Here is an 11,525-nt window from a genome sequence, read left to right on the forward strand (position 1 = left end):
TGGTTTACTCTCTTTTCAAACGGGGGAATCCAGATCAGTACCTGGGTCATCCCGTCTGTGTGTCCCCCTCCAGCCAGTGACTCACTAAGAGGGAGGCCCCTTCCTGCAGATCGGTTATAAAGGGGTGGAGCTCCGGGGCCCCCTTTCCTCCGGGGTACAAGCGTTGCATGAAAGTGCGTTTTTTACCCACCAAACAACTTCAGCTTCACCAAAAGGAACGTCAGCGTCACGTCGTAGCTTTTCCATAAGAATATGCCTCCTTTTCTTCCTGCAGTCAGGACGTATTAATATTAATGAGTTTCACTGACCATTCATAGGCAACTATGGGCGTTTGAAGGGCCGGACAAGGAGTTTTTGATTGTGGGGGAAACCGGAGCACTGGAGGAAACCCACGGGGAGAACATGTAAACTTCACACAGAAAGGGCGAGACGACCGGGGTTTGAACTATGACCTTCTTGCAGTGGGGCAGTGCTATCCACTGGACCACCACGTCTTATGTTGTTTAACATGTGGCAAATACTGTCAGATGGTGGTAGTTTGGTTAGGTTTGAGAAAAGACCGTGGTTTGGGTTAAAATAAGAACAAGTCGTGATGTACTTTAAGTCATCTACAAAAATGTTTCTACTTGTCAGCTGATTTATTCCCTCAGTAAACACTTTCCTGATGAGTTTCTGGTCTCAGTCGCTAGTTTCAAGTCTTCTTCAGCACAGGATGATGTTCATTTAGTAAATTATGGTCCCATTTAGAGGAACAGAGACCAGGAAGCAGGGGAGGCTTTAGGGCGTGGCTACAAGCTGATTGACAGGTCGCTACCATGGTGACCTGTCAATCAGGATGGAGGCAACTCGTATCCGCTGCTCTGTGTACATTTAACCAGCGCAGCTGAAAAAGCTCATCAGGAGTCACAGTTAACGTGAATTACAGATGCACCTAGCTAACCAAGCCAGCTAGCTCCACCGTGTTGTCCAGATATGGTCACGTCCGGTGCTGCTGGTTGCAAGAAACCAAGATGGAGACAGCAAAACTGGCAAACTTGAGGCTTCAGAAGAGTAGTCCACAAACCAACGGGTGACGTCACGGCGGCTACGTCCATTTCCTTTAATAAACGCACACAATGTTGTTGGTTTTTTATTTTCCCCACAGGTGCAGGTGGACTCTTAGAGCTGCCCGGATATTATCTCCCTGCCCTGAAACCAGCAGGAAGGAAGTCTGTAACGACTGACGGGTGATTTGGGAAATGATCAGCAGTGACGTGAAGACAGGCAGGTCGGGTCCAGAACCAACACACACACACACATAATCACATATAAACTTTAATCTGTATTTCACTCAGTGTTCTGTTTTTTGATTGATTGTCTGTGGAGTGTGACTGACCACACGTATGAGCAGGACAAACATACATGAAGCACGTCATACAAGAGAGAGCAGCAGTGTAAACAGACCTGTGTGTGTGTAGATGTGTGTGTGTGATAAGGTCTGCAGCCTGCAGGTTGTTCCAGGGCTTCAATAAAAGGACAGCAGATGCTCACAATTACTGACACACCCTCATCTGCACACGCACACACACACACACACGCACACACACACACACACACACACGCGCACACACACACGCGCGCACACACACACACTTGCGCACGCACACACACACACACGCACACACACACACACACACACACACATGCACATGCACACACACACACACACACACACACATGCACATGCACACACACACACACATGCACACAGGTCAGAGGGTGTATCATTTGCGTTGTCGGCGTGTAGATGTGTGTGCGTCTCCATATTGTCTGTTTTTATCATGATCAGAATAAAAGAAACCTCCTTCTCCTCCTCCTCCTCCTCCTCCTCCTCCTCCTCCTCCTCCTCCTCCTCATCACGTCCTTCAGTCCTCCCTCCTTGCCTCCTTGATTCCTCGTTTCGTCTCTCCTCCCCTCAGGTCAGATATATAGTCGGTCCGTCAGCAGCTGCAAGAACAAGAACAAGAGCATCACTGGTCCAGGTAGGAGCCACCTGTCTGTCTGTTTCCTTAATGTGACTTGTAGTTCGGATCAATCAGTCGACGTGACTCCGTCAGGTTTCCTGTTTCTGTTTTGTTGGATTTAGTTGAGCTTTTATTTTGTAAACGATACATTTTAGGTTTAAATTTTAAGTGTTTTTAGTGGAACTATTTTTTATCCTTGATTTCGTATTTTAATTTAAATTTTTTCTAGATTTAAATGTATCTGTTCTTTGTAGCTTATGTTTTTTCAAAATGTCTGATTTATTTTTCTTATATTCTCATTTTATTTCTTATCTTGTGTTTTATTTGTTTATTTTTGAATTGATAATTTATTGTGTCTGCAGCTGTTTGACAGATAGATGCGTATTGATTATATGTTGCTTCAGCTCAAGTATCGATCACTGATTGTCACCTGTTGCTCTGTCAGCAGCTGCAGCCTGCGTTTACTTTTTACTTGTGATAGAGAGACTAGAGAAGAGGGAGAGAGGGAGACAAAGGGGGGGGGGGGAGGGAGAAAGGGGGAGAGAGGCAGAAAAAGAGAGGTAGAGGGGAAGGGGGAAAGAGGGAGACAAAGAGGGAGAGGTGGGGAGAGAGATGGAGAAAGGGGGAGAGAGGTAGAGAGAGTGAGAGGCAGAAAAAGAGAGGGGGAGATAAAGAGGGAGAGGGGGGAGGTGTGGGAAGGAGTGGGAGGGAGATGGAGAGGGGGGAGAGAGAGAAGGAGAAACGGGGAGAGAGGCAGAGAGAGAGAGGGAGAAAAAGAGAGGAAGACAAAGAGGGAGAGAGGGGAGGTGTGGGAAGGAGTGGGAGGGAGAGGGGGGAGAGATGGAGAAAGGGGGAGAGAGGTAGAAAGAGTGAGAGGCAGAAAAAGAGAGGGGGAGATAAAGAGAGGTAGAGGGGAAGAGGGAAAGAGGGAGACAAAGAGGGAGAGGTGGGAGGTGTGGGAAGGAGTGGGAGGGAGAGGGGAGGGGGGGAGAAGGAGAAAGGGGGAAAGAGGTAGAGAGAGTGAGAGGCAGAAAAAGAGAGGTAGAGGGGAAGGGGGAAAGAGAGGGAGACAAAGAGGGAGAGGGGGGAGGTGTGGGAAGGAGTGGGAGGAAGAGGGAGAGATGGAGGCAAAGAGAGAGAGGGGGGAGGTGTGGGAAGGAGTGGGAGGAAGAGGGAGAGAGGGAGACAAAGAGAGGGGGGAGGTGTGGGAGGAAGAGGGAGAGGGGGGAGAGAAAAGGAGAAAGGGGGAGAGAGGCAGAGAGAGAGGGAGAGAGGGAGAGAGGGGGGGTGGGAGGAAGAGGGAGAGGGGGAGAGAGAAGGAGAAAGGGGGAGAGAGGGAGAGAGGGGGGAGGTGTGGGAGGAAGAGGGAGGGGGGGAGAGAAAAGGAGAAAGGAGGAGAGAGGCAGAGAGAGAGGGAGAGAGTGAGAGAGGGGGGGTGGGAGGAAGAGGGAGAGGGGGAGAGAGAAGGAGAAAGGGGGAGAGAGGGAGAGAGGGGGGAGAGAGTGAGAGAGGGGGGGTGGGAGGAAGAGGGAGAGGGGGAGAGAGAAGGAGAAAGGGGGAGAGAGGCAGAGAGAGAGGGAGAGAGGGAGAGAGGGGGGGTGGGAGGAAGAGGGAGAGGGGGAGAGAGAAGGAGAAAGGGGGAGAGAGGCAGAGAGAGAGAGAGAGAGGGAGAGAGTGGGGGGGGGTGGGAGGAAGAGGGAGAGGGGGGAGAGAAAAGGAGAAAGGGGGAGAGAGGCAGAGAGAGAGGGAGAGAGGGAGAGAGGGGGGGTGGGAGGAAGAGGGAGAGGGGGAGAGAGAAGGAGAAAGGGGGAGAGAGGGAGAGAGGGGGGAGGTGTGGGAGGAAGAGGGAGAGGGGGGGAGAGAAAAGGAGAAAGAAGGAGAGAGGCAGAGAGAGAGGGAGAGAGTGAGAGAGGGGGGGTGGGAGGAAGAGGGAGAGGGGGAGAGAGAAGGAGAAAGGGGGAGAGAGGCAGAGAGAGAGGGAGAGAGGGAGAGAGGGGGGAGGTGTGGGAAGGAGAGGGAGGAAGAGGGAGGGAGGCAGAAAAAGAGAGGTAGAGGGGAAGGGGGAAAGAGAGGGAGACAAAATGGGAGAGGGGGGGGGAGAGGCAGAAAAAGAGAGGGAGACAAAGAGGGAGAGGGGGGAGGTGTGGGAAGGAGTGGGAAGGAGAGGGAGAGGGGGAGAGAGAAGGAGAAAGGGGGAAAGAGGGAAAGAGTGAGGAAGGGAGAGAGGGAGATGGAGGGAAAGAGAGAAGGAGAAAGGGGGAGATGGAGAGAGGGGGTAGGGGGCAAGAGGGCGGTCAGAATTAGGGAAAGAGAGGGAGACAAAGGGAGAGAGGGGGGAGGTGTGGGTGAAACAAACAAGATGGACAGAGATAGGAGAATAACAGGAGGTGTGTGTGTCTTTAACTCACTTTGTGGGGCCCAGAATCAGGAGCCCATTACGCTTGTGGGGTCCGACCAGCTTTGTAGAGGCCACAATGCTGAACCCTGCAGGTTTAAAGGGCCTTTTTGGGGGTCACGACCTGGTTTCAGGGTTCGGGTAAGAATCAGGTTTAAGTTTAGCCAACACATTATGTCAATGAGACGTCCCCACAGAGATAGTAACACACGGTGTGTGTGTGTGTGTGTGTGTCAGGTAACTGTGTTAGTGAGGCAGGAAACAGCCTCTAAACCAATCAGCAGTCAGAGCAGACAGACAGTCAGAAATCTAACCACGCTGTGTCCTGACCAGTGATCGCACGAGATAAAACACACAGGTCATATTTCTTTTTTGTGCATTTTAAACTCTGCTCCTGAACTGAACACAGCCTCTGTAATCTGTAATCTGTAATCTGCGCCACTAAGTAACACGCAGCATGATGCTCGCCTAGCGGCTAGCGTGGCTAATAAGGTCGGAGGACATGAAGCTGTTCCTGTGATGTGGAGACAGAGCTCAGTTAAAACGCTATGAAAGATAAATGTGTTACAGATTAATAACTCGCCTCTCTGAAACGGTTCGCTCCAGACCAGGTTCTGAAACCCGTGTTTCGGCTGAAACGAAGCCGTGGTTACCTTGCTTGTCGGGAGCCGCCCCACCCGGGTACTGCACATGTGCAACTCTCAACAAAGATTGAATAGAAGTGAGACGCTTCACTTGTTAGCTAAAACGGAGCGCTGAAAATGAAACCATTCGATTGAACCAACGATTGTGCCGACTCAGACTAATATCTGTTTTATTAAAGATCAGCTGTGATATGAAGGAGCTCTCAGGTTCTTTAGTGCAGCACAGAAACATCATGAAGCTAAATAACAAACACATCTTTTACAGCTGGAACGTCTGTTTGTTGGTTAATATGAATGCAAATGTTTCTGTTTACATTCTCACCAGAACACACCGTGTGTTTCACTGAGCCAAAACCTTGTTTCTTGATTCTCTGCCATTGTTGACGCATTACCTTTACCTCCACCAATCAGTGGGCAGCAGCAGGAACGTGTTTGACCTTCATCCTCGTGTGATACCAACAAAACAGGGACGAGCGTATTAAAACATTTCTCCATCGGGCGCCTTTTACTGAGCAGCAGTCCTCATGCTGACCGTGAATCAGAGAATATTCAACTGTTTAATCACATAAAATCAGTTTGATCCAGAGAGGAAATGAGGTCGTAGCAGGTAAAAACAGGGTTCAGCAAAGAAACCTACAAAACAAATAATTAATATCAAGTCTATTTATGTTATAACATGTTATGTTAAATTTTAACATGACCAAATACCAGCAGAACTAATGACATTCCCATCAGCCTCAGCTGTTTACTGCTGATAACGTAATGTAAGCTGTACTTGTTCTACAGTAAAATGTCCCCTCTGACTGAATGTTAGCTAATGCTAACCAACACGTTCTCATCTCGATGCGTCAAAACTGACGCTTTCATACAGCGTGACAAAGCATAAGTATTTTCCGTATGAAACGCCATCGTTTGCTACGTCCCAGCAACACAAAAGACTCATTAAACATGCATAAAGTCAGTGACTTAGGTTTAGGTAAATTTCTGATGGTTGTGGTAAGGGTAGGGGGGCTTCGGGTGGCTGTCAACACCTTTAACACGAACGTAGCTAGCTAGCTGGTACTTCCGGTCTGTACGAGATGTCCCAGAGCGTTTCATACAGACACATCTGGAAGCGAGACGCACCCGGTGCTTTAAATAACAACATTTTGTCACTTTTTCTGAAAGCATTGGTATTGGACGCCCTGAGATGAGAACTGTCTGTGCTACACACTAAACTAAGGGGGCTTTCACACCTACCTCATTTGGTCCGGATTTTCAGATTTTTCTGTTGATCCGGACCAAAATTACAGGTGTGAAACCTCCCCTGGACCCTGGTCCGGACCAAACGGATGAAATTTGGTCCGATAAAAAGAGGTAGTCTCGGTCCGGATCAAACTGAACCATGGTTTCGGTTTGTTTTTAGTGTCAGACTTTCAGACTATTCACAGGAAGTCGGTGGTTCCCGTGTAAACCAGAAACAAACGAATGCACGGAGAAATGCATTGAAAAAAGGACCCAATTATGGTCTCTCCTCAAACGCAGGTGCAGACGGATTGCTGGCAGTCTTAATAACAATAATCATTAATTTAGCTGACACTTTTATCCAAAGCGACTTCCAATTGCTATATATGTCAGAGGTCGCACAACTCTGGAGCAACGAGGGGTTAAGTGTCTTGCTCAGGAACACATTGGTGTGTCACAGTGGACTTGAACTCAGGTCTCTCACAAAGGTATGTGTCTTATCCACTGGTCCACCACCACCACTTTCCTGCCGGTGTTATTCTGAAACACCGCCGACGATATAGGCCTGATGTTTGCCCAACGTTTAATTGGCACTGAGATGAGAATGTGTTGCGAGTTAAGTTGGTGCTGCAGAACGACATCTGTACATTCCTCATTCATTCATTCATTCTGGTCAAAGCTCCCCGTGGAACTGTTCAACCAATCAATGTCAAGTAGGTATAGGGAGACGCAGCCCACATGGATGATGACGCAAGTCCTGTCATGTCAAGTCATTTCATGTATCAAAAGATGAACTCTGGTTCGGACCTTTGTTCGTACTTTCAGGTGTGAAAGCCCCTTAAGATGGTGAACATTATACCTGCATACTTAAACCACAGTACGCGTACATTTAAATGTGTTAAGCTATTTGAAATTATTATATTTTTTGCTTTAATAAAATAATATCTGCGTCTTTCATGGTTATCTGTAGTATTTTGTGTAATATTTGTAGAGATGAGGGTCAGTGCGGATCATCTGTAGCTGCAGACAAAACCAACTTGCAACTTGCAAAACATGAGAAATGCTAAAAACAAACTGTTTGTGGGTTTGTGTAGACATGGCGTGGCTCCATCAGAGTCGAGGTTCTCCCAGACTCGTCCTGGTGGTGGTGTGTGTCGCTCTGCTGCTCGACAACATGCTGCTCACTGTGGTTGGTGAGTACACAAACACACAATAAATGGACAATACAGCAATAACACAGCCAGCCTGGCAGATCATCAGAGTCTGAAGCTGAAGGCTTGAACCTGAAACCAAACTCAAATCTGGACCTTCTCCACAGAGGCGTCCAATTAGAAACAAACGCCATCCTGTTGTCAGATCAGAAATAAAATCTATATTTAGTAGTTTGGAAGACTGCCCACTGAAACACATGTATCTCCAAATTTGCTGGTTTGAGAAGTTTCTTTATGGGATAAATGAACCGTTAAAAACCTAAAGTTTATCTTCAAAAAAGCCACACAGAGTCATGAAGCTGAAAAGTTCTTAAACACTGATGTTTTAGAGATACATGGTTTTAACAGATTTAATCCCTGCAGCTGCTTCAACATCTGGAGGAAAAGGTGCAGCAGGTTAATGAACACAGAGTCACTGTTAGACATGGTGTCCACATACATTTGGCCGTGTGGTGTGTTCACACCTAAGCCTGTACGGATACGAGTCGCTTCTATCCTGAACGACCAAGAAATTCTCATTCCCGAGTTGTCACATATGGACACATGGTCAAGACCCGTTGGCGTCAGTTTGTAATGCACTGGGCCAAGCCCCTAATTTATGAACGCTGCAGGATATTTAATACAAAAGTAAGTAAGGAGATGGATGGGGTGGGCCAGAAACCGATCTTTCATCCAAGAGACTGCTGTTTGTTTCCCTTATGAAACAAAATGTCAACATCGATTGGAGATAAATCACATAAGTAACTTTATTTTAACCCACACCTTGATCTTCGTCTATGCCTTACCAAATTGCTCTTCAAAGACTATCCGGACATTGCAGATTTATTCTTGCAAACTTGATCGCGGAGCCCTACACACCCAAAATGATGCTAAAGAGTACCCAGGGTTGTTAAAAAGTTTCGCCAAGGGGTCTTGACTTGTCAATCAGCTTGTAGCCCCGCCCTAAAGCCTTCCCTGCTTCCTGGTCTCTGTTCCTCTAAATGGGACCATAATTTACTAAATGAACATCACGCTGTGTTGAAGAAGACTTGAAACTAGCAACTGAGAACATAAACTCATCAGGAAAGTGTTTACTGAGGGAATAAATCAGCTGAGAAGAAGAAACATTTTCTCAGAGTCTTCTATACAATCACACTTCTTTCTGCAGCCGCTGCTGGCTGCTAGAGAGGACGCAGGTTTAAGGCTCTTTTCAGACCCGGAGGTTCCCTCTTGATTCAGAGTTTATTCATTAACCCATCGTCCTCTTCTGTTCTTCCTTCTTGAAGTCTCAGAAACAGATTAGTGACGCAACTAAAAACCTGGAGGTCAAAGCTGTCGTTTGCAGTTAGACTCACAGCTGAATGTAGAGGTCAACCACGCACACGACCTGCTGACCTCGAACTTTAAAGCCTGCAGTCTCAGTTCACAGTTGTCTCCTTCGGTCTCTTCTCAGATTAAATCTCCTCCCCTTTTCTCTGATCTTTTCTCCTCTGATGTGCTTATCTGCTGTTTTTTAGCTTATTTCAGTCATTTTTTTCCTCTCTAATGAATGAATGAATAAATCTTGTCTCACTAATCCGCTTCCTTTGGATATAAAATAAATATTTAGAAGCCAAATAAGTCTGTAATTTGCTAATAATTTCCCAGAAGCTTCCAGTACATAATGCTGTCATTTGGTATGAATTAAAGGGGAAACTGAGACAGTGTTCAACTGGTGCACAGTTTTAACCCATAATTAGCACTAAGTTAAATAATTATTTTCAAGACTATTTGGACATTGTTAGGAAATCACCAACCTGTATAAGAAAGCCATTAAACCATCAACCTTAACTTCTAGTCTCATATTTTGTCATATTTCTTTCATCTTCATCTGAAATAATGAGCATTTTTTGCAGGTGGAGCTAATAGACGTTTTACAGATCACTTTACTGCTATCAAAAATATCCAAATACCTTGAAACACACTGATTGTTCTGAAAGTAAACTCATCTCATTTAAGTTTATTTTCACTCCTGTTATGATGAATCATTCATCTCAACAAATTCTGACATTTAAACCCGTTCTTACTCCGGGGTCATTACATAGGGACGCATGGTCAAGCTTCAGGTTGTATTAAGAGTGAGTAACGTAACCTAACTACACACGAGTCACGTACTTCTTTTAACCCAAACCACAATCTTTTTCTAAACCTAACCAAATTATGATGGTTCACAATGTTAACCGCTAGTTTTATTTTGAGATTCTATCCAGATAGTTAGGCAGATGGTTGGGAGTGAGAATGTGTTGCACATTTCAGTCACTCAGCTGCTCTTAAAGTTTTCCTCTGGTTTATGGATGAATCCCTGATTTAGAAAAATGCGGGTTCTGCTCAGGAGATGATGCGAAAGCCAAGATCCAACTGCTCACTGCGGCTGGTCAATCACATCTAACTTAGCATTGTTTGAAAGCATATGCTGGTAAATTGTGCATGTATACTTGTGGGTGTGCACCAGCTTGTTTATAGACGCAACACAATATTAACAAAGCAGAATGTGTGTTGAGCTAAACCCTCAACATTTCCAGTCATCAGCTGTGTTTTCCACAAAGTGGCAGAGCAGCACTCAGACCATATTATACTTTCTCTAAAAGAAAAATGACTGCTTTACATCCTGCAGACTCCTCTCTCACTCCTCTGACTGACTAAAGCAACTTCTTCCATAATGTCTGTCAAACAACTGTAGGCGTAGTGTGTTAAAAAATACCTCACACACACAAGGCAGAATTTAGCACCAAAGGTTCTTCAGTTCATGGGAAGGCCCAGGTTACAGGTTAAATTCCTGCAGTGAGACTACAGCCGCTTTCATACAGACATCCCACAGTAAACGCAGAGAGAATGTCTGCTTATATGCAGCATTTGCTGTACTGTATTTATCATACTGAAGAAACTTTCCGGCATAATCCCACAACCGGCAGGCTGGTGTTCCGTCTCTGTCACTAACAACGTTCCCTGCTCAGAGGCGGATCAAATATTGCCCGTCTTTTCGGCTCCATACCTTTTATACTGCGCAGCGAGCCGGCAAAAAGGTGCAATACTCCCGGTATATAAGGCAGTGTGCAAGAAGAACCAACTGGATGGAAGGTGCAAGGAAGATCACCTCCCATCCAGTGGGTTCGTATTTCCATCGTTCTTCCTGTAACAAAGGTTTGAACCACAAGTTGACTGAAACATCCTCGTTCCCAGAGACACTGTTTACAAACTGGCTTGTAAAGACAAATTTGTTCACAATGTAAATATGTTTATGTTGTTAACTTTATTGTAATCAAGCCACCAGTGAGGGAATCAATAGATTAATCTTCTTCATCCAGTGCCGATCATCCCGACGTTCCTCTACGCCATTGAGCATCCAAGTCCAGAGCCCCAGACTGCCCAGCCTTCCATGCTCTCTCTGCCCAGCCTCAGTGCACCACGCTTTGGCACAGTGCCCTCCCCCAGGTTAAACATCCAGACCCCCCGCCCTCAGCCCAGCTATAGTGCACCAGTCCTGGGTACACAGTCAGAGCAGAGCCCCCGGCCGTCTCCTCCCACCTTCTCTCCTCTGGTGTCTCTGTTCGACAACACAACCTTCAGTCTGCAGGAGATCCGGACTGAACCAACCTCTGGCACCGAGCCGACAGACCAGACCAGCTGGGTCACAGACCTACAGATCAACGAGACTACTAATGCTACAGTAGGTGGAGGCTAACATTTACCTGACAAGGACCGATCAGTCATTACAGGTGACATAATATGTTCTCCTCCCTCTTGCAGGAGTCCTCCTGTCTTCAGGACAGTTCGTTTCTGGAGGAGGAAAATGTTCGTGTTGGTTTGTTGTTTGCCTCTAAAGCTCTCGTCCAGCTGCTCATCAACCCGTTTGTTGGCCCTCTCACTAACAGGTACAAACAGTCTCTTTACTTCTGATGTCTAACACAGTGAGGTGTGCACACCAGCGGGAGCTTCACTACACGTCCATCAAAATATAACATGTTGCACAACTCAAGATGACACTCTAAAGACATGAGGTCCGAAAATGTTTGGGGAATATAGTTTGCAT

General features: G+C 46.5%; 2 protein-coding genes across 2 annotated transcripts in view; one reads left to right on the forward strand and one right to left on the reverse strand.

Moving 5' to 3' along the window:
• Positions 1-11,525, reverse strand: part of LOC119891504 (scavenger receptor cysteine-rich type 1 protein M160-like) — a 1,270,577-nt gene that overhangs the window by 303,195 nt on the left and 955,857 nt on the right. The gene's annotated exons all lie outside the window — the stretch shown is intronic.
• The window catches only part of LOC119891615 (chromaffin granule amine transporter), an 88,241-nt gene continuing 84,078 nt past the window's right edge, over positions 7,363-11,525 (forward strand). Inside the window, exons 1-3 of the mRNA XM_038703392.1 lie at positions 7,363-7,459; positions 10,801-11,162; positions 11,243-11,367. Of these exons, the coding sequence (XP_038559320.1) occupies positions 7,363-7,459; positions 10,801-11,162; positions 11,243-11,367 (584 nt within the window). The remainder of the gene's footprint in view (positions 7,460-10,800; positions 11,163-11,242; positions 11,368-11,525) is intronic.

Source organism: Micropterus salmoides, unplaced genomic scaffold (genome assembly GCF_014851395.1).
Source record: "Micropterus salmoides isolate LMB-PRFRI ecotype aquatic unplaced genomic scaffold, ASM1485139v1 Ms_hic_scaffold_7, whole genome shotgun sequence".
Classification (NCBI taxonomy): Eukaryota; Metazoa; Chordata; class Actinopteri; order Centrarchiformes; family Centrarchidae; genus Micropterus; species Micropterus salmoides.